We start from the raw sequence: 23510 nt of genomic DNA on the forward strand, positions 1-23510 counted from the left end.
CGGACGCAATTAGCGCTTGCTCGTCCAGAAAATAGGGGTGGCTATTCAATATTCAAATGAACCGTTCGCTGTTTGCGGTCTGTTCACGCCTCTAGGTCTGAACGAGCGAACAGAACTTGCGGTCATTTTTTGGGAAACTACGCCCCCTGGCCGCTCGCATCCTAAGTCATGTCCGCTATTTATTAGATTAATCGAGTACATCGAACAGGGTATGAACTGCTCGCTATTCTTGTGGTTGGTTTTTGCTACCACAATTTTGCGAGCAGTTCTGGCTATAAAATAACCCAGTGACGTGGTCAATGACGCTGCTGTATTAATTATGCACACCCATAAAACTCCCGTTTTGACCTTTAAGCACGCCTGCGATCGGATCTCCACTCCCCGTTTTCAAGCACCTTCCCCTGTTACCACCCACATACGCCTCCTCCTGTCACTCAAATGAGCAGGCATTCGCTATTTTGCGAGCACATGAATTTCGGCCGCACTGACTGGTTCGCGCATGCGTATAACGATCCGTACGCATGCGCAGTTTGGCAAACATCGCTCGGAGCGAACGAGCTGCCGCTTACGAGTGGCTCTGAATCAGGCCCTAAGTCCTCCTGGCCCCAACCACAAGTTTCCCCTCGTCATTAATAAACTGTTCCATCCGCTGCTGTCTCACGGATTAGTTGTTTGTCTGTTGTTTCCAGGTTATGGATCTGGCCCAGTTTGGGGCTTGTGAAGATCACAGCACAAGGCAAAGACTGGCACATTGGCTCTAAGCGCTACTGTTTACCTGGGCAGCTTTGTGCACGTGGCAGGACTTAGTGCCCGATTTGTGAATCGCTCACAAAAGCGCACGCAACAGCTTCTATTCGTGGTCGCCTGACGTTATGCAAAGGCCACTACAAAGTCCTCCCCCTGTGTATGTCCATGCGACTGAATGTGCACGGCCTGAGACCACCGCTTTTAGCATTCATGCATGCTGTAATATCGACGGGTGCATCCTTAGACGTCAGCATTGGTCGCACCATCGAATCTTACACCAGCCCTACGGTAGGGTGCAGTGTCTCTGCCTGACCACGGACTCCTAATCTTGCAGCTGCGCGTCTATAAATGCAGCCGGTTGCATTGGCACACGTATGCCCACTGAACGTTTATATTTGTGTGCACAACTAGCCACCTGCCAGCAAAGAGTGGCCACTTCATCATTAAAATAACACAATGTAGTTTGTGTTTTTCCGGCATTGCTAATATTTGATGTCTCCTGTTTTACAACAATTTAATTCTTTTGATGATTTTTTTTGAGCATGTTGAGCAATTAAAATGGTACAGAGATGTCCACGCTAACCTATCGACAAATCGCACCAAATAGTGCCATTTGGCACACCACAGATTATGGAGCCGCACCATGCGTGCCACCACACGGTTATGTACATGTATTATTTTGTATATCCATCCTAGTCACACCACTAATGCGACAAGAGTACATTGCATGGGTACACTGGAAACTGACGCTGTGTGCGACTTCAACGCTGAATTAAGGTACAAGTCCGAAAATCGCTACCCGTGGCGGAACGTCTAAGTCTTGCCTTGCCTCTTGTCTCATATGGCGCCAAAATGATGGGTGAATGAGGACAGGTTGGGTACCCGATCTCTGTGCACACAGTGCCGGCGGTCAGAAACCCGGCGCTGTAATTCCTTAACCCCAGTACTCCCCGTCGGGATCGCAGCCCCCGGGATTCTGGAACTGGGATTCTGACTCCTGTCGGGATTCCGGAGCCGGCATTATGTGCGTCGGGATGCCGACTGCATTGATCGGCAACCTGATACACTTAAGGGGCCCGTGGACGGGCTTCTGACTGTCAAAAAGGGCCCCAAGTTACCATTTATCTCAGTGATAAGTTTAAACAAGAGATTTAATCCAAGAAACAGACATCTGTAATATCAGCAGTCATTGTGCACAAGTGTTACAAGCTGTAACAAACACATCTGCCACCAAAGCAGAACAGAGTGAAGGGTCACAGGTGAGGGCTTCGAGGGGCCACCTCTTCCCTATAACTGATTTAAGCCCAACAAGTCAAAGTTAGTGTCGCACAATCAGATGACCGTAATTGCTCTAGTTCCGACTGACAGCTGATCCAGCCCTATCAGATGGGGATCGGAATGGAATTTATTTTAGGCCTACACTGTCTAGACCGTTCCATGGAAGATAAGGAATGGCCAAGAGTACAATCAATGCCAGCTTGTTCAGTTAATGAACATGGTCCTGATGCTAAGTGTGTGCTACCCATATGTGTAACCTCATTTGTTCTCCCTGCATTTCTCATGTGGAAAGTTTCATACTACTGTATGTTCCTGATGGGTCTCTGTGAAATACATCCTATCTGGTGTCACAGGTAGCGTCTGACCAGTTCTTTCATATTAGGCAGGGTACACACCTAAACGACCGGCAATCGTGCCGATGTTCAGGGCGATTTGCCTTGACCCTGGACATCGCATGATTGCCGGTACACACTTGAAAGATGTAACGAAAGACGGAACAATCACTGTTCCGTCCATCATTAACTTGTACAGGCTCACATGCGATATCGTATGATTGACTGTGCAGCACAGCCAATCGCACGATATCGCATGCGACCGCGGGTACGCGCAAATTGGGCATACACACTGCACGATATGCCCGATTTGTCGTTCCAATTTGGCTAAATCGGCCAAATCGGGCCGATATCATACAGGTGTGTATGCACCCTTATAGGCTTACTGGCTCTTCTTAAGAATATAACTATTATCCCTCTCTCTTCCCATAAACTGAATCATTTAATTTTCTTCGCTGCAGAATTAGGAATAGGCAGTCCAGCTGTGGATATTATGTGCACATTGTATAGTACATCACAATAAACTTTATTCAGCATTTAGTTTGATGAGCAAGAAACCAGTGGTGGAGGTTTTTTTTTTTTTTAATGCTTTTAAAATATTGACCAATCAACATCACAAAGAGCAAAGTAAGGGCCTCATTTATTATCGAGTTTTATCACCAAAATGAATGATAAATGTCACGGTGTATGATAAATGGTGCTCCAGCCAATCAGCTCCCAACTGTCATCTGTTAGAAAAGTGACAGTTGGGAGCTGATTGGCTGGAGCAGCATTTATCACACATAGTGACATTTATCACGCGTTTTGGTGATAAAACTCGTTAGTAAATGGGGGCCTTTGTGTCTTAAAATGTGGGGTGACTGTTTGGCTTTGCAGTAGGGATGGCCAATTAAATGTGTGGATCGATGCAGGCTGCCTAGAGCCGGCCAGGGTGAAGGGGCGTGGCCTAATCGTGGGAGGCATGTGGTGAATTGTTCTGAATGTAACATATTTAAGTACTTGGAATAAACCATCTTCTTCTGTTCCGCAGGCACGACAGCAAGCTCAGATACGTCACCAAATGGCGGACGACAGTAAAGGAGATTATTCGTCAGTGTTACTAAAGTTTAACCGTGAGCAGCACGAGCATTACCACACACACATCCCGGCCATCTTTCAGGTGAAGTTACAGGAATACTGTACGTTACCTATAAATACCCAAGTAATCTGCTTAGATCATGCCTTTTCCACACTTGGGGCTTGGCAGTTTGGGCCCATGTCATTTTGTTGATGTTCCACCGCACTTTTTGGGGGTTTCTTCCCATTCTGTTCTGTAGACTAGGCTTGGGCCACCAGTGATCAGCCAGTTTTGGGGATGAACTACAAGTCCGTTCTTGCCTCATCAGCCTTTGGCCAGCAGAACATCCTGAGACTTGTAGTCCCACCACTAGAAACAAGCATGCTGTACTTCTGAAAAACAGAACACAATGGTTTATGCATCTCTCTGTCCATGGTAGAACATTGGGGGATAGAATTAGTTATTCTGCTTTCCTACGTATATGTGTAGCACAGGGCCTGTATCCGTGAGCATGTATCAACAATAACAGATACCATTGTTATCCTGCTTCCCTTTGTATCATGTGCACCCCACGCCTCTTCTCATTTTGGCAGGGGTATCTTGTTTCATGTCATTGTATGTCATGTGTGTATTATGATCCAGGGTTTTAGTGTTAAGAAAATAAATTATGATAATACTCAGAACAAAATGGCCGTATTGATTGCCCACTCTCAGAAGCGTGAATTGTGATTGGCTGCCGTAATGTGTCAGCAGTAAGGTGTCCTCCACTCACAGTGTAATATTTTCCTTAGAAACTGCAAGACATGGAGGAAAAGAGGATAGCGAGGATGGGGGAGTCGCTGAAAACATATGCCGATATAGACCGCCAAGTCATCCCAATCATTGGCAAATGTCTTGACGGAATCACAAAATCCGCAGAGTCCATCAACGAAAAGCAAGTAAGAGATATTTACCCGTGTGGTTCTCCCAGGCCTGTGTCTTGTGTTTATTCCCGTTCTGCCAAAAGGTGCAAGCATATCGGTGTCTGCTATTCCTGTGTTATTAAACCGACCCCGCCCTCTTGCGTAATATCACTCTAAGCGTCCTGAAATGGGTTTCTATAACATTGTGTGTGTACTTATGGGTTGGTTATACACCCAAGAGCAGTGCGTCACCCTGTATTGTCATCTGCTGACCAGTACGTGGAATTCTTTATCTGTACTCCCCTCTCCCCCCAAATTGCATCTTGTTCTTTTTATGATCCATCCACCGGTCCAGCCAGTATAGACAAAGCCTTCCTCATACTGATTAATAGACCACTGCTCTGCGGTCACCTTAAGCTGAGTTTGCATTACGGTCAATGCAATCCCGACTGTCCCTAAGGTAAGTATCGCTAACCTAATTCCCCCATCTAACCCTCCCTTAGGGGTGCCTAACCCTATCCTCCCCCCCCCCCCCCCCAAGTGCCTAACCCTAATCCCTCTTAAGTGCCTAAACCTAACCCCCCCCCCCCCTTCCCTGCCGCCTTAACCTAAGTCCCCCGGGGGGGTGTCTAACACTAACCTCCCCCTGCGGGTGCCTAACCCTAACCGATCCCTTCCCCTAGCCTAACCCAAACCTCCCGGTGCCTAACCCGAAGTCCCCCCAGGGAGCCCTAAACCGAACACTCCCCCCACGCGGCTGTCCGCGCCTGGCATCACTTCGATTGGGATGGTCGGTCTTCCGACGTCTGGTTAATGACAGGCGTCTAGATTTAGACGCCTGTCATTAGTACCACGCCGGGATTAGAACATCTGGAAGCCGGCGGTCGGGATTTAGACCGTCGGCTTCCAAACTACATCCCGGATGAATAACCCCTTGTGAGTGTAAGTCCAATGAAAGCCAAACACACCTATGAGGGTTTTACGCAACGTAACTAGTTTGATTGATGATTTGTTTAGTGGACTTTGCTGCTAGCAGAACAATCTGATTGCCAGTATCGGGCAAAACGCCGTCATTCTCTGATGGTAATGTGCATCGGTGACCGCAAGATGTAAGCCAATAATGGTGCACGGGTCTTAATGATTCCATATCTCAGGAGGAAATAACGGGCTGTTTTTTCTGTAAGGTGCTAGATATTTCTATATTGCCTGGATGTATTTTAGTTTATTTGAAACCAGACGTTTAACTCTGTCTTGATTTTTTTTCAAAAAACAAATACAAAAAAAAATACAAGACAAAAAACTCACAAACGTATATTTGTGGCCTGTGAACTGATTCTTTTGTTTTTGTTTCTTTCCAACTCTCCAAAACAATGATCTTTTATAAATAACGCTGGGTACACACTCGTCTAATCCTCTGAGGATCCAACTCCAGATCAGATTGTTGACGCAATTCTACTGCAGACCTCATTGCAGATTCTAAATCCAATCTATGCCCACACACCTGTCCAATTTTGCCGCACATCTCCAATCTCCATCTGCTGAAACAGTCTGATGAAAGGATTGTGTCACCATACACGCTCTTCCAATCTTTGGCAGACTGGCTGCTACTCACTGGGATGAATTGGGAGAATAACTGGACAAACCAGTCTCAGGAGCGTTAAGGTGCCCATCCACTAGAAGATTAAATTGAACGATAACGATATCGTTCAATAGTTTGCAAATCGTTTGCAAAAATGTCCAAAACGATTAGCGATGCACGCTCCCGCTGGTCGTTTAGACACCTATCATCGGGCAAACATGTTGGACAACCTGGCGATATTGTCAGGTTGAGCAGGTTTGCAGATGATTGATGACCCTGCACTGAACGACTGCTCATTCAGTGCAGGCTCATCACAGACTGACAAACGACTGCACAATTGCAATGTCATAATCGTGCAGTCTTTTGCCTGTCGTCTAGTGGATGGGCAGCATCACACACTTCTAAACTGGTCTGGTGATTGGTGATCTGGTCTCCTGATTTTTCAGCAGGTTTAAAAATCTTTTCAGAAGACCAAGATTGTATGAAACCAGAGGTCTTGTGAGCGCACACACTCTACCAATGTCTGACAAACCAGTTGGTCTGAAGTTGGATTGGATGAGAATTGGACAAATGTGTACCCAGCTTAAGTGACGTTGGCATTTAATGTGTTGGGGTATTATTATGAGCAAGCAAACACGTGTGTAAATGCCATATTTAGTGAGTGTTATTATACAAACCTTTTGTCCTATGCTCTCACCTATTACAAATTGTTAAATGACCCTAAAACATATACTATACAATCAACGCTGTATTAAAATGGGAGATGCTGGTTCCATATATTGCATTGTACTGTACAGTATTGTGACTGGATGGGCGCACTTTGCCAAAATGTCTGGGGCTTACAGGTAGTTTGGGGTTAACACACGATCGCTTTGTAGCCCAAACCCAGTACAGAGTTTTGGTCAAACTGCGCAACCACCGAAATCTCACCATGAATTAGGCAGTCACAAATCACCGCCAAGCTTCCCCCTCTCTCCCTCCTTTTAATTCCCAGCATCCCGTAATTGTAACCTGTATCATCACCCTCATCTTTCCGCAGTGCGCTCTTATAGAGCCTCTATAAGCCTATATACCTCCATCCCCCAATCCTGTACATCCTGGGCAGCTTCCCAAGCAGGGCTTCCATCACTGTCACAGGGACACCTGTATCTCTGCCAGGCCCCAAGCTTCCTTCCTGAGTCCAGGCCTGATATCTGTGCAGTCTGCGTTATCTGTTGCCTAGTACAGGGAAATCCTGCCGGGTGGGGAGGACGCCGCTCCGAGGAAGCCGATGCTTTTGATAAAAATAAAAAAACACACAATGTTTTATTTTTGTTGCAACAGCAGCTGTCCCTTCCTGCTATCACGGTCAGCGAGCACAGGGTCAGACTTTCTTCTCTGGTTTGGATTGTTATGTAGCTGTTTTCTTTGTATGTATATATTTTCCACATCTCCCTTTCCTGCCACAGTAACAGATGAGTTATTACCTAGGTCAGCGGAGGGCCATATACCTTCAGCGGCCTTATACTGTAGGTCTAGGACGCCATAAACTCATATTACGCGTTTAGAGAATTGTAGCAGGACCACGGTAACTCTAAAGAATACTATTTAATTAACAGTTTTCGCAACTTATTACCAACATCGTCTGTAATATGAAAATGTCTAACACAGTGATCAGCAGACTAAAGGGGCCTATCCATTACCTGACTTTGTGACAATGCGACCAAAACTAGGAGGTTTTGGTCGCATTGTTCACAAAGTCGGGTAATGGATAGCCGGCAAGGACCAGCGATGCACGTGCACGCTGGGTCCTTGCCAACCCCGACTATCTACTGAACATGCCCATCAACCGGGCGACGCTAGTCAGGTTCGGCATGTTCAGAGATAGGAGGTCGGGCTCCTGCACTGAATGATGATCAGTGAACGCCAGTTCAGTGTGGGCACCGCACCTCGGCGACCTGAAGGACTGAACGCTAGACGTTCAGTCTTTCAGGTCGCCTAGTGGATAGGCCCCTTAAGGATGCCATCAGTTGGATTTGCAATGCTATTAGCGGGCTGAATAGTGTACAGTATGTGATGTCTTTTATAGAAAACTGGTGATTTGATTTACAGCAGGAATCCCAGTCCGGTGGCTATTGTACAATAAATTCCCCAATCCAGCCCTTATTAATACCTCCTGTGCTGTCATTCATTTGGCCAGCTGATTGGTGGACCTTTGGTAACAAACCGCGCTGTGTTTGGGTTGTGGCACTAAATAGCTCATCCTGCAGTGAACTCTGATTGGCTGCCGTAGGCGACCAAGCATTTTCCTTCCAAGCTATGACGGCTCTGTGCCATAGACCAGCACTTAAATGGCTAGCAACATTAAGACAGGTGGCAAGTTCTGTTCAGGAAATATGCACCGATTGGGATGAAACCAACGCGAGGTAATCCAGTTGGATCCTGGGCAGGTTTTAGGGGTAGTTAGGGTCCAGGTCGGACCTCCCATTGGTGTACGCTGGGTAGAATTTTGACCCGGGGAGCCTGTTCTGGGCCTTCCACTGGATTGATTTTGATTAAAACGTCACAGAGGGGTGGCAATTGCTCTGGGATGCCTAACTTAATAACTTGATCGACAACTCGCCCCGTTTTGTAGGCGGGGAGGGGGGGGGGGTGGCTGGTCAAACGGAGGCATTCCTGAAGACCGCCTGCCGTTTGTGGGCGGCCCTACTGCCATCACTTGTAATGTCAGTAGTGAGCTTCCTACTCTATTTCAGCAGGAAGCTCACTGGGGCTTGCGGCAGACAAGACCCTACCACAAGGGTCTCGTCGCAAGCCCGATGGTCACGATAATCGCGACCATCAGCTGGCCGCTCGCAAAAGCTGTGGGTGGTCACCCACAGCTTAGCGAGCGGCCAGGAGGCCAGGTTAAAAAACAAAGCTTCCGTCCTGATTCAGAGTGAGTGCTCGCTTTTTGCGAGCGCCTCTGAATGAGGTCCATAATACAGACAGACATGCACATACATTACACTGCCGTGCTGCCTTGTAATTCAGTCCCCACGTGGGGTATATCCTCTTTAAGCAAAGATGCCCATGGGGTATATGTTCCCTTTATACTGGGATGACGCTGTGCTACATATGTGTAGTATCAAAATCCTTATTTCCTAACCACACAGAAAGCAGCAGATGTGTCTTATGGGTTTCCCAGTTATATTAGCTCATAATTGGGACACTTGGACGCCATGCGGAGCTTTCATCTTGTGTCTATCACATGGAAAGGATTAGATGTGATGCAGGGTTCCAGCACTTGTTGGGTTCTCTATATAGGATCACTGCACAGTTACATCATTCTTGTGGCTCGGTGCGTGGTGGTAAAATGCGTCTTCGATTTTGTATGGTGGCGCAGAAAGTAACTTACTGCGCCTCTGCGGTCATGTGCCACTTCCTAAACAGATCTCCTGCGGCAAAGCTGCATCGCGCATACATGTCATTCAGGCGACATTAGCGCCTTCTTCTGTTCATGTCCCCCTGGAGCATTTACCGAATCATTGCTTTATTCATTTTGCATCAGTCTGTGTTTTTCACCACAACCTTTACAGCATCAGAGCAGTTGTTTTTAGTTTGGAACGTATTGTATGTGACACAATGGGAGAGAGATATCAAACCTTGGAGGCATGGTGGAGTTGTCCATAGCAACCAATAAGCTCCTAGCTGTCATTTGTTAAGTACAATCTATACGAGAATAGCTAGAAGTTGGTTGCTGTGGGCAACTTCACCTGTTCTCCTTTTCAAGGTTTGATACATCTCCCCCCAAGATGCTTTGGGGATACTATAGTGTCCAATGTGTACAGCTAATCTACGTCTTATACAAAGGCAATGAAAATAAAGTAATGATGTACTATAAAGGCCCATATTAAACCCATAACACTACTATAAATATTTATTTTTGCTACAGTGACTGATGATTGGAGGAGGGGGGGGGGGGATTTGTGGTAGTTTTCTGCCACGAGTGGGTTTGAAAATAGTTTTATTTTCCTGGTGGCCCTTTGTCCTTTGAGGTGACCATAAGTCACTCTGCCTGCTGCAGATTTAATAAGCCAGCAACAGGTTAAATCCTAATTGTTACTTTATACTCCTGTGACTGATTATTGCGGATGCTGTAAAACTTGAGTTTGTTTAAAGTGACGACTTCCCTGTGGTCTCCGAGCCTTAATAACCACACTTCTCGGTTGTTTGTATTCCTCACCAGTGCCCGGCGCTGAAAGCGTAATGATAGGGCAGAGGTTTCTAATCCGACCACAGCACGAGGCACAGCCCTCCAGTCAAGAGGAGCGCTGAATGTAAGCTGTCTTTATCCGAGCACCTCTCCAAGTGTGATGGGTCTGTGGCCGGCACCCCCGCACTGCTCCTGCCATTGTTCTGGTCACTGGGTGTTCAGTATCTATCACGCCTCACATCGCTCCCCGGGAATAACTTTGTGTGGATAGCCTCACGGTGATGGCGCTTACCTCTGCAGTTAAATGGACTTGGATTAAAGTGGATATGTCTGATTTATTTTTATAATAAACCACATTTTTTTTTTCTCTGATTTACAGGACTCTATTTAAGACTGGTCCTTATTGCCGTCGTCATATTTCATTTAGGGATCTATTTACTAAGCAGTGTTAGGAGAAAGAGTGAAAAGTGATAAGGTGCCAGCCAATCAGCTCCTAACTATCATTTTTCAAACACCGCCTTTGAGATGACAGTTGGGAGCTGATTGGCTGGCACCTTGTCACTTTTCACTCTGTCTTCTAATGGAGCGTACACACACGGTCAGATTTGTCAGATGAACGATTTAAACGATTTTACCAAAGTTTTGAACGATTTTAACGATTTTTGACTGCTTTAAAATGAATGGAATCGTCCAAGTCTGACTGCAAACACATCAGATGTCAGACATCGTTATCTGACAAACGGGAACGCGCATCGTTCATCGTCCATCGTTCAGGCATGTCAGATTTTCCTTCAGATATGAATGACTGAACGATTTTTAAATCGTTATCGTTCAGATCTGAAGGAAAAATCTGACTGTGTGTATGCACCATAACACTGCTTAGTAACTAGACCCCTTAGTATCACAGTGACACTAACGAATATGCTGCTGGTATTTAACATGACATACCTGTGTGATGAGGTTCCGCATTATCCTCCGCTGTGTCGCTGGCAGACGACCGCTACCAGCGATGGGCTGCTGAGTAATGCACATGCAGGACGGCTACATGGCACCATCTGCCGGCAGGGACTTGGCAAAGCCAGGAAGGCTTCTGCTGGGTCCTTATTGCTATAGATATGGCTCAAGCGGTGCAGTCACAGACAGCAGTTTGCAGTAAGCCAAGCTTTCCACTGATTGCTACAGAACGTAGCTCATGACCAATTTAGTGAGTGCTAAAGGGGTTATGGCTCAACTCTTAAATGCCACTGGCATTGGGATGAAGCTTGGGGAGGGAACGTAACAGGTTAAGGGGGAGATTTACCAAACCAGATTTATTAAAGTTAGTTTGGGCACCATCTCCTCTTTGGAAAGTTTGATACATTTCCCACTTAAGTCAGTGCTACAAATTAGCATGGGATGGACGGAGCACAAAGCATAATTTTACGGGTTTACTGTGGTCATTATTATAGGTATAGCCTCAAACAGTTTAGACTAGAGTTTAGAGTTGGAGGTATATATACTGAAGTGCAGGTTTTTAGACGTGGAGATGTTGCCCCTAGCAACCAATCATATTCCAGCTATTATCTTCTATAAGGTACTAGATAAATGTTAAATAGACTCTGGTTGCTATAGGCAGCATATTCTCTTCTAAAAACCTGCACTTTAGTAAATGTACCCCCATAGAGTCTCGATAAGTTTGAGGATCTTTGGCAGTCCCTTAGAAACATGATGCTTTTTTTATTGTTATCTAATCAGATAACTGCTCTCATTTGTGTAAGTAGCACTGGACCATACAAAGCTGACTGCCGATTGCTTGCTAAATATTTGCACCACTTTAGTAAATCACCTCTGTTGTGTTATAAAACATTCCGTCAGCATAGTAACTGAACGAAAGCTCCAAGTAAAATAAATAATGACATAATATAACACAAGCATTGACATTCCAAAAGTATAAAGTTCACACAATATATTAATTGTATGTGAGCTTATTTGCCATTAATTTTGAACAATTTCTAGTAAACTATGCTTTTTCACAAGTGCTATTAATAAGGCCATACGGGTTAGACATGCTTTTATCGGAAATGTTTCTGGAAACTGGTTTTGTTTGTTATTTCAGGACACCCAAACCGTCATAGAAGCCTTTAAATCTGGGTTTGAGCCTCCCGGAGATATTGACTTTGAGGATTTCACCCAGTCAATAAAACGTACAGTGTCCGACACGAGCCTCACCAACACCAAGCCGGAGGGGAAGACGGATCCCAAAGTTCCTGGCAAGTCTCGTGGCAAACTGTGGCCTTTCATCAAGAAAAATAAGGTACCGATTTCCAGTGCTAATAAGGACCGTTATTACTTAATCCCCCCAAATTTTTTACTTTAACTGGTTTTCATGTGTCTTTCTTTTTTTATAAATATTGAGTTATTTTTGTTTCTATAATTTTTGTGAATTATATATATATATATATGTATTATTATGCATTTACTTCTTTTTTTTTATTTTTATATATCACTTGATTAATCACCATTCATATACTGCATGCTAACAGCTCTCACTTCAGGCCACTGTTTATACCAATGGTTATAAACAATCCATACTTCTGAGTGAACTTTATTATCAAACCTTCCATTTGGTTATTAATGCTTGAACTGCTGCCATAATACAGTACAATAGCGATTACGCCTTCAGCCCTGATTCCCTCACTCCAGTCAGTGCACTGTCCTTGCAATAATTCCCTGCACCATGCTTTTTGAGCCACAGGCAAAATTGAGGTTTTTCCGCTATAAGATTTAAAATCTGTTCTCAAGCATTGTGCAGTCCATTGGCATATACAATTTGGATTCAGGGCTAAAGGAGTAAATACTTTTTGAAGTGGAATTGTCACTTATACACAGTGAATATTGGTTCAGTCAACAAAATGTCCGCCTTTCCTCAGTGATGTCACTGGTACCTGGTGAATTTGATAGGCTGGGTCTTGGTTCAGCCCACAAAATGGCTGTCTATTGGTGACAAGTCCACTTTAGCTGTGGTGTTCTTGGGTTTCCTGGGTTACTCTTTGCTTTCTGGCCTAATAAACGAATGAGCCAGAATTACAAGTTGACTTAACCAAATCGTTGAATTTCCGATTTATTGAGTGTTTGTTCACTTCACTCATTAACTTTGGACAATTGCATTTCCTGCAGTGCATGCTGGTGCTTACCATTCACTTGCCTTCAGGTTTAGCCAGAAACATGATATAATATGATGGGGATTCTATAGGGTTGTTCTTCAAGTTGTTAGAAAAGGAGAATTTATGAATAATTACTTGACCCGCTTTGGTGCTCTGTAAGCTATCCAATGATTTGGGAGGTAGTGGGGTGCCATGGTGTACCGTTCCTATCCCATCTGGTCTTGTCTCTAGTACATGGAATAGATGAGTCTCTGTCAGGAAGTACAGTCCAGAGGATACCTCCACCAAAAACACCCTCCCTACCCCAAAAGCGATTTCAATATTGCGTTCTCGCTGATTTAATAAACACATGTACAGAAGGGTGTAAGCCAACACAAATAGTAAAGCTTTAAGTTATTTGATAAATTGAATGGATCTTCAGGATGTATATTTTGCAATGAAAATATAGGATTAAAATAACGATTCCAAATTTTCTAACTAATATCCAAGTGTATGACAATATAAATACAATTTTTACTTCGAATTACTTGTGTCACATTTATTTATTAGGAAAGATAAACAAATGATCAAATTTTAACAACAGAGAAACAGTTAGATAATTTATTTAGCTTTTATAGACCTACTAATCCTAAAATACAAGTTGTTTTTGAACAAAATGGCTGCTTATTACATAGCGCTCTTATACACAAGCGTCATTGTGCTCCATTAGTAACCTGGTGCCGTTTTGGCTTCTTTCACACCAGGTAACGTGTTTTATTATCCGCTACCTGATAATGCGCCCATGTACGATTGGGTTTAATATACCAGATCTTAGCGGATCATTAATCGAGCACAGCGATATTTGGGTAGATGAGCGAATATATGTGAAGCAGACAGAATGGGAGGTATTTCAGCCAATCTTTCATCATGGCGGACAACTTTTTTCTTTTTACATACTTTCGGCCGTCCAGCTCATCCACAGGAGAGGTGTCTTCTAAATGGAACTTAAACTCAAAAAATGTATCCAGAGCCATTCATCTCTATCCATATGGACCATCGATAATCGATACCGTGAGATTTCCTTGGTGATTTCTTTGCATTTAGGCCCTCATTCAGAGCCGCTCGCTAGCGGCCGTACGCTCGTTCCGAGCGATGTTCGCACATCTGCGCATGCGTACGGTTTTTAGTACGCATGCGCGAACCAGTCAGTGCGGCCTAAAATCGTTTGTACGCTATATAGCGAGTGCCTGCTATTTTGAGTGACAGAATGAGGCGTATGTGGGTGGTAACAGGGGAAGGTGTTTGAAAACGGGGGAGTGGAATTCAAACGCAGGCGTGCTTAAAGGTCAAAACGGGCGTTTTAAGGGAGTGCATAATTAATACAGCAGCGTCATTGACCACGTCACTTGTTTTTTTTTTAACTCAGAACTGCTCGCAAAATAGCGGTTGAAAAAACCAACCACAAGAATAGCGAGCAGTTTGTACGATGTACTCGATTAATCTAATAAATAGCGGACATGACGTATGGTGCGAGCGGCCAGGGGGCGTTTTTATCAAATAAACGAGCGTATGTTTTGCTCGCTCGTTCAGACTTAGAGGTGTGAACAGACTGCAATTTGCGAATGGATCATTTGAATAGCCACCCCTTGTTTTTGAACGAACGACCGCAAATAGCGAACGGCTCTGAATCAGGCCCTTAGTTCCATTTGGAATACAAGAGGAGACTATCTTGAGGAGAAGCAGAATACAATAGCTTGATGGATGATAAATTGCAAAGTGACATATAATAAACCACCAAATTTAACACTGGAGAAAAAGTGGCAACGTTGAATTTGCATGTTAATGGGCCACAAAGCCAGAAATAGCCAGTTGCCTTTATAAAGGTGCCATTAATGCCACTGTAATACGGCTCAGCTGACTGCGTGCTGGCACAGCCTGTATGCCAGGCTTCGTACTCCATGTGACTTCTGCACGCGGTCACTGCAGAGACCGGAAGTGTGGCGTGTGGGGCATAAGTGAGCCATTGTCCGCTGCCACTGCTTTGGGCATCATACAAGAGGCAGGAAGAAGGCCGGTGAGTGCTGCTAATGATTTGCATGGCAGGGGTTGGCATGGCTTTTCTTTCTTCCCTCAGATGGTAGATAAAGCATCTGCGAAACTGTATATTTCACTCATCCTCTCCTAACGTCATCTAGCTTCCTTCATTTCTGTCCATGGGCGTCACACATGGATATTCAATCTTTTTCAGATTCATTTATTTATTTATTTATTTATTTTTTATTTATTTTTCTTAGATTTTTTTTTTTTCTTATGTTGCTTTTTTATACCATTTGGTTTGGAATAAATGTTGTTTAATCCTTATTTCGATTTTGTGTTTTTTTGTTTTTTTTTCCTTCTCCTATATCTTTTTAATTTGGTTTATATTCTATCACTACTCCTTTTCTTATACATAGCTTATGTCCCTTTTAACATCCCCTCATCAGCCCCCTCCTCCTCCCCCTGCCTCTGGCTCACCCTGTGCTGTTCCCAACGGCCCCCAGTCTCCCAAGCAGCAAAAGGAACCCCTCTCTCATCGCTTCAACGACTTCATGACCTCCAAACCCAAAATCCACTGCTTCCGAAGTTTAAAGCGCGGGGTAAGTGGTGCTCTGGTTTTCTAGCTCTTGCTGTTCGTTTCGCCCTTGCACCCTTGTTGCACGAACAGTTTATTTAAAAAAAAAAAAATGCTTTTTTTTTTTTTTTTTGACGTTTTTTTTCCCTGTCATTCTGTGAATCTTTATTTTGTGTCCATAACACTCATGACTGCTGAAAGCTCATCACTGTAGCCACTGGCTAGCTGATTACTTGGGGAGTTGGCCTAGATTCTGCTGTACATGGAGATTGCACACAGTTAAGGAGGCGATTTCATGTCCTGAACCGGTACCCGTGGGTATTCGGATTCCCATTTGTCTGAAACGGGTTTATTTTTAAATGAAAGCTCATTCTAACAGCAAACATTTTATACTTTGAGAATAGCTTCACCTTGATTAAAAGTCCAGGCTCGCCCTATATCTGCTTCTCTTCTGGATTGGTTTCAAGGGTGGCAAGGGGTACAGTGACTTCTAATCTTTCGTCATAGCTATCAAAACCAATGGTTTATTGTTTGAAGCTTTAGGTTCGCCCCCCAGAAGAATTATTTATAGAGGTAGTGACATTTATGAGCATAATTTTAATATACTGTTGATTCTAGTCTCTTGTAAACTTTAGCTGTTCTTAAGTTTAATTTTTTCACCCAAAATCCAGCCTCCCCTAAGTGGCAAAGCCAAGCTTGTTCCATGCCTAGGATCCTTGTTCTCCAGGAGAACCATCCTTGCCCAATGCTGTATACGGTCTTACCCACACATTGACAACTAAGAGAAGGTTGGATTCTTCTAGTTCTTGCTAGGCAGTTCTGTGGGCCACGCAACACGATCACAGTACAGTTTGCCCGCTCCCGAGGATAGGTAAATTGGATGAGGTATGGTCGATCGTTGCTTAGATTGAGCAGCCAAAGCATTTGATAGTGGTCATCTGGTAAACATTTACCCACTATGTCCATTTGTGTATTCTCATTTGTGGACATCTTATGTGGGTAATGACTCATCAGTTGTTCAATATCACAGAATTAGAAAGAGTGGATGTCCCGGGCAGAGTGGCATGGCTATTGGAGCGTGGAAGTGAGGGGGATCCAGCTATGCCATCCCATCAGCTGGCAGGGACCCGGCTCATGTACAGGGCCGGCACACCTGCAGTGAAGTCACGCTTCGGCTTTGAGATCCGCAACTAAAAGCCTAAATAGGGATTTGCTGTCCCAATGCCGTGCCCCTGAGGAATGGCAATGAGCCATCGGAATGACAGCACACCGCAACATCGGTTACTTTACCTTTCCCCTCTATAGGGGAGCGCGTATTAGGCTACGGACAGCTTATGCAGTGTGCACAGCCGCACGTTACGTCCCAAAATCGCATTCGATCGAATTGCTCCCTTGATATCTGTATTTACTATTTATAACAGGGCTGAGCAATAAGCACCCCTCCAGCTGTTGTTGAACTACAAATCCCAGCATGCCTTGCAGCAGTTTTAGCATGGCCAAATAGCAAAACTGTGGCAGGGCATGCAGGGATGTGTAGTTCTACAACTGCTGGGTGAGGGGGGGGGGCTTATTGCCCACCCCTATTTTAGGATACTGCTGTATGTCAGCATGTGTAAACCTGGTTGACGCTGAGCGTAGTGTACCGCTGTTGCAGCAAGGCATTCTGGGAGGTAAAATGTGGCTTTTATCTAGTAGCGCAGGGAATTCTTTACATTTATGGCCTGAAGCTCCACAACAAAGCACTGCTCTAGGGAGATAAAACACACTTACATGTCTGATGCTAGAAAAAAATAGGTCACAATTCTGGCTGGTAGTATGTCCTTTAAGGCAAGTAATTCTTATTTTTCTGGTAATTAATTGGGCGTACTCCATTACTCTGCACAGCGTCTAAAAGGCAGATATAATAAAGAGCAGCGTACGGAGGGAGAAGCACTTTAGCAATGAGAGAATTTTCCAGTAAAAGCCTCCTGCCTCTTGTGTGCCAGCTTCCGTGTCACTGGAAAGGTTACTCGTCTGCAAAGCATGACTGGGGCTGCACAGAACTGATTCTACATTGCCCTGTAAAGGTTCTGAAAGTCAAACTCATGATAGATGCCCTAGGCAGCCTGCAGCACCCCACCTGCTGTTTAACTGCAAGCCTTAGCATTCTGATGGCCATCAGGGCATGCTGGGAATTGTAGTTAGTGTTAGGCATCCGTCACGGTCATCTGTCTCCGCAGTGTGTGTTCCAACACCGTATCTGTGCACTGTAGAGGCAGCCTGAACCAATAAGCAGCCTATCCATCCATCAGGAACTAGTGACATCACTGAGGCGTGAAGCGATGGTTCTAGGTGTCATTCGTGTTGGTTCAGCCACAGATATGTTCCCCCCACTGTATGCAGGCAATAGACTACAGTTCCAATATCAGCCCCATGTTACAGGAATGCCAGGCTCCGCACCAGCGTCCACTTTAACAACCTGTTCTTTTGTTTTCTTGCTGGCTCACCCGCAGACTCAGTCTGTGTATTTTCACAAAGCGATGATGAAGAGGACTATAGGGAAACCCACGTGCGCCTTTGAGGCTAGGGACTATGTTGTAAGTTTCTCTGTGATAGACTGGAATCCGGCTCCTGCACTCACTAACACCAGATAACCAGAGCAGAGCGCACGATTGTGCCCAGCGCAGCTCATAGCCTCTGCCTGTCATGTCATTGGGAAGAAGCCAACAAGTCATTGGTGAGAGGCGATGAGCTGATTTAAAAAAAAAATAATGACAATTTCCCCTGTATAAAATTTGCAGCATTTCAAATGCAGACTGAAAAGCCGATGTGTACTAAGATCCAATCTGGTGATCCGTCGCAGGGAGAGATCTGAGATCTGTCAGTCCATCACTTCACTCTGAAGGTTTTTGTTGTTGGGTAGCAAATTAATCTGCAATGCAGGAGGGACCTGTAAAAACATTCACAGATAGTATGTACATGCTCTAGGAGCCAATCAGAAGTGTGGCTACACTTAGGCAGCTTATTGGGTGAAGAAGGGGGGAATGTATAGTTTTCTATGCATACCATACTTCCTGCCTGAAAGCCTTTAGAAAAATATTTGGGAGGATAGTGTTCGCTTTTGTGATGAGCTCTTAACTTGTCACCAATACCTTATACCCACTGATGGTTGGTTGACATTTAAAGACCAGTGTATTTGGTTGTTAAGCGTTAACACTAGTAAATGTATGTATTTTTGCGTCAGCAGGATCAAGGACATTTTTGGTGTTGCGCATTTGGTTTCTGCCAGCAGTAGTTCATTCTGGGACTGATCAGTTGCTAAGAATGGTATATTGTCTTCAGTCTCTGTTATTCAGCGATTGATAAAATTTCCTCTGTTTGGTTGAATCCTAGTACATGTCGGACCAGGCGTTATTGCAGGCGCTGCCGTCCTTGGCAAACACTGTCCGTGAACATGCTAGCATCATTTCCCTGCTCTTCATCTTGTGTTACTGAAGGTGCAAAGCTGTTCCAGGCTCCAGTCCTATCACACCCAGCTGAAATCACTGTCCCAAAGTGACAGCCGGAAAGGCAGACACTGATAGGCTTATGCAGCAACCTAACCAGAGCATGCTGGGATTTATCATTCCGCCACCTCTGGAGAGTTACAGGTTGTCTGTTACCAAGGTGACTGAATTTTTATTTTTTTTACATTTATTTTATTATTGCTTCAAAGTTCAAACCTAGAACTTTGGTTTCTGGCAAATTTTGTATTAACTGTACAGAAATTAACAAAAAGAGTCTGTGGCCCAGTTTCCACCTCAGGATTTGGCCTATGGTTCCGCTGTCACATTGGACAGAGATTAGCCAGCCGATCAGCCTTTTAATGTCTCCACTCCGCATCAGAACTCGCCAGTCGCATCCCCCGTGCTTCCTAAACTGCTAGAGACTGTTCCACGACTCTCTACCAGAGAAGGGATAGAGGCTACATTTCACGGCTCGTGGCATACGTGTTAGACATCTGCATACATACATGCTTCCGTGTGAGGCCTAGCTTTGCCACAATTCCATCGACTCCCGATCATTGCATTCATCTTACATTCAGTTTTACACCACTGTACATTATATATCACATAGACGTCCAGCTGTGGATGACAGTGCTCTGTGGTGCCTATTAATGTGTTTTGTGTGGCATCTGTGTGAACCTTACAGTAGCCGTAGTCATGTTGCTGTATGCTGGTTAGATGTAGGTTCCATATAGAACATAGTGATGGCTTTGTAGATGATCCTCAGGAACTGTTCCTGGTCATGTGTCTGTATACATCTGTATCTGAATCCAAAACTGTATGTGTTATCTATGCGAAAGTTCACAAGCAGGTTGCCCTGGGAACCCGTGGTTTGCAGAAGAAGCTGGCATTGAGCGGATGATGGATAAAAGCAGACCCCACCCTAAATGAAATCGGCAGCCATAATTATATGGACTGTACTGTATATGTGGCCCTCCAGCAGTTGTAGAACTACACATCCCATCATGCCCTGCCACAGTTGTATCATGCCCTAATAGTATGCCTGTGGCAGGTCATGCTGGGATTTGTAGTTCCTCAACAGATGGAGAGGGGCTGTATGTTGAATACCCCTACTGTATATTAGTGTCATTACCGTTCTCATGCAGAGGCTTATTATGTCCATGGTAACTGCAGCAGAAGTTCATCAACTCTAGTCCTCGGGGACCTTGAACAGTGCATGTTTTCCAGATCTCCTAATTGGTGCAGGTGGTGGTAAGTATTTCACTTGTGATACTGAGGATATCTGTGAAGCATGCACTGCTAGAGCTCCTTGAGGACTCTTGAGCCGTAGTGTATATTGGTGTGCGCTCTATAAACATTCATTGGCGGGTGGCTGAAGATACTGTAGGTCCCAGTTGGGATCCATTCAGAGCTTTGCCTTGTGCCTGCATGAGAAGGGGAGGGGGGATAAATGACTGTATTGTATTGTAATACTGTTTTGTATTAGCGCCAATGACTCCTATTTAAATAATTTGAAAAGCTGAGCGTTGTGGGTGATAGTTGCATTGTGTGGAACGCTGTGTGCAGGGGGGACCGTTATGTGGCGGTGCCAGACTATAGATAGACCGTAAATAGATCGATGATGTCTAGATAGACACCAGATGTTAGACAGTCAATAGGTTAACTGGGACAAAAGGATGACAGGAACAAAAGGTCGACACACTGAAAGTCGACCGGTACAAATGGTCGACAGTGCCAAATGGTTGACTCGAAAATGATAGACACAAAAATGGTCGACACGTGAATATTTCAGCTTTTTAGGGTTAGGCACCAGCAGAGAGTATGAGGCTCTTACCGAAGGGTTAGGGTTAAGCACTAGAATGGAGGGTTAGGGCCAGACACCTACCCCGACGGTTATGGTTAGGCACCAGGAGCGAGGGTTAGGGTCAGGCACCAAGGGAAGGGTTAGGGTGAAGATTAGGGCAAAACAAAAAAAATTGTGTCGACCATATTCATGTTAACCAATCGTACCTGTCGACATTCTTACATGTCGACCTTTTGTCCCTGTCAACCTATTGACTGTCTGACATCTGGTGTCTATCTAGACATTGTCTACCTTTTTACTGTCTATCTGTTAATCCACACCACCGTTATGTGCTACATCCACAGCCTTTTACACCGTTCATGCCTCCTGAGCTCTCAGCCACTGAAATAAAGGTCACAGGGAGACTGCCTGTTCTCTGCTTCCACCTAGGAGCCTGTGTGCTAGCACTCAGCATTCAGCTTCTGTGCTTTGTATGCTCTTCTTCATGTCACTGCAGTAACTGCTCGCCATCTGTCACCCTGCCCGCTTATTGTACCAAGCCAATGCCTTCTCCCCATCACACGCATTGCAGTACAGATAAGGTCACACAAGCACTGTCATTTCCTACAGTGCAGCCCACACCTTGCAGAGCGATCACTCACTGGTACTGTAGCTGTAACACTGGCACCACAATGTGCACTTGTTATATTGCCTTATTAATAGTTCACTGCTGACAATACAGTCTTACAGCCGGCACGTTTATTAGACACCAGTTACAAGAATGCTTATGAATTGCCAAATTAACATACAAATGCCTTCTGTCAGTGTAATGCGTTACTGACCATCATTTTGTGGTATTTGTCTAGAATTTTCTCACATAAACAGAAAATACAACATTTAGGGGGAGATGTATCAAGACTCCTAAGTAGAGACATTGCCCATAGCAACCAGTCAGCTTATCCCTATCATTCTACGTGAGGCCCACCTTTTCACCTTCCGCATGTAATACCAAACACCTTTGTCTTGTAGACACTCACATCACTGCTATCAGCTTCTAGATAGCTGTTTAAATCATATCAGATGTCATATCTATGGTCTACGGAGCCTGAATTCCTTTTTGCAGCATCAGCGAAACAGGAGCTGAGCGACCAATCGCACACACAGGTGGGCCAGATCCGACGGTTTGGTGCTGTGACCGAGCAACCAGATCATATTTTGATCGTCTGAGGAAAATGGATGCACACAATGGCGGCCATCTTTTAACTGAAGTTCTGAGCTCACCATAATCTCCCAATCCTTTTCAATCCGATTATCAGGTACCAACATTGTGCGATTAGCGCAAGGTGAGGATAGTACACTTATCTGAACATCAAATATGTACATTTTTAAGAAAACCTTTTTAGTGACCTCTCATGAATTTCTATATAAAGATTATATAATCCCCACACGAACAAGTTAAAACAATATGAATATAGAAACTACGTTCTCACTACAGTTTGTTTGTACACCCTATAGACACATTTTGCATGGGATGCAGCCAATATCCCAATTCCAGGGGGTCAGAATGCTGGCTCTGGAATCCCGACACTTGTCAGTATCCCAGTGCCGTCATCCCGACCGCCGGAATCCCGAAGGTAAGTAGCGGGGTTGGGGGGAGGGTTAGACACTAAGGGGACGGTTAGGGATAGGCACTAGGGGGGATGGTTAGGGTGCGGGGTGGGGGAAGCTTAAGTTTAGGCACTGGGGGGGAGGATAGGGTCAGGCATCGGGGAGTGGTAGCGGTAGGAATAGGAGGAGGGTTAGAATACTGGCCGACAAGTGTTGGTATTGTAACCCTGTCTGGATTCTGACCGCTGGTGTCCCGAGCGCCGACATCCTGTACCCCATCCTATTGAGCACTACCGATTTGGTGTTTTTGAAGTTCAGATTTGTGGCCCACTTAGAATAGTGTAGTGTAGACTGATGTTTTCTGTATATTTTATATAGTTGTCAGCCCATGAATGCAGCTGTGCTCTTCATGTCATAATTAATAGTTCTTTTTATATTACCAATGTAGGCTGTTATTTAGTAATACATTGTATTTTGCTCACATTAACATGTGTAGTACACTGCGGGGTTTCAGTATCTTGTGAGAAGTTGACATTGGATTTGTACTGAGCACCTCAGACCTGCTCACAGCCATTTTGTGGTCTGAACTATACATTTGCAAGGAACTAGATGTATCACTGAGATACTTTATGACCAGTATCCAGGAGATCTGAAAACATTCATGAAGAACTGGTTCCACAGTTGGGTATGGTGGTTACATGCACAAAATGTCTGCATTCACTGTGTATAGTCGACAGGTGCTATATAAAGGCCCATTTAGCCCCTATTCTAGTATCCCATGCAGAACACATGCCATGGCAAGTAAAATATTTTAAATAAAAAAAAAAGGACA

At 44.7% G+C, this 23510-nt stretch overlaps 1 protein-coding gene across 1 annotated transcript in view; it reads left to right on the forward strand.

Annotated features, from left to right (window-relative positions):
• The window catches only part of LOC148481415 (formin-binding protein 1 homolog), a 60442-nt gene that overhangs the window by 9548 nt on the left and 27384 nt on the right, over positions 1 to 23510 (forward strand). The window contains exons 2-5 of the mRNA XM_088453523.1: positions 3388 to 3516; positions 4206 to 4352; positions 12165 to 12362; positions 15645 to 15827. Coding sequence (XP_088309649.1) covers positions 3388 to 3516; positions 4206 to 4352; positions 12165 to 12362; positions 15645 to 15827 — 657 coding nt within the window. The remainder of the gene's footprint in view (positions 1 to 3387; positions 3517 to 4205; positions 4353 to 12164; positions 12363 to 15644; positions 15828 to 23510) is intronic.

Source organism: Taudactylus pleione, unplaced genomic scaffold (assembly GCF_031769625.1).
Source record: "Taudactylus pleione unplaced genomic scaffold, aTauple2 ptg000579l, whole genome shotgun sequence".
NCBI lineage: Eukaryota > Metazoa > Chordata > Amphibia > Anura > Myobatrachidae > Taudactylus > Taudactylus pleione.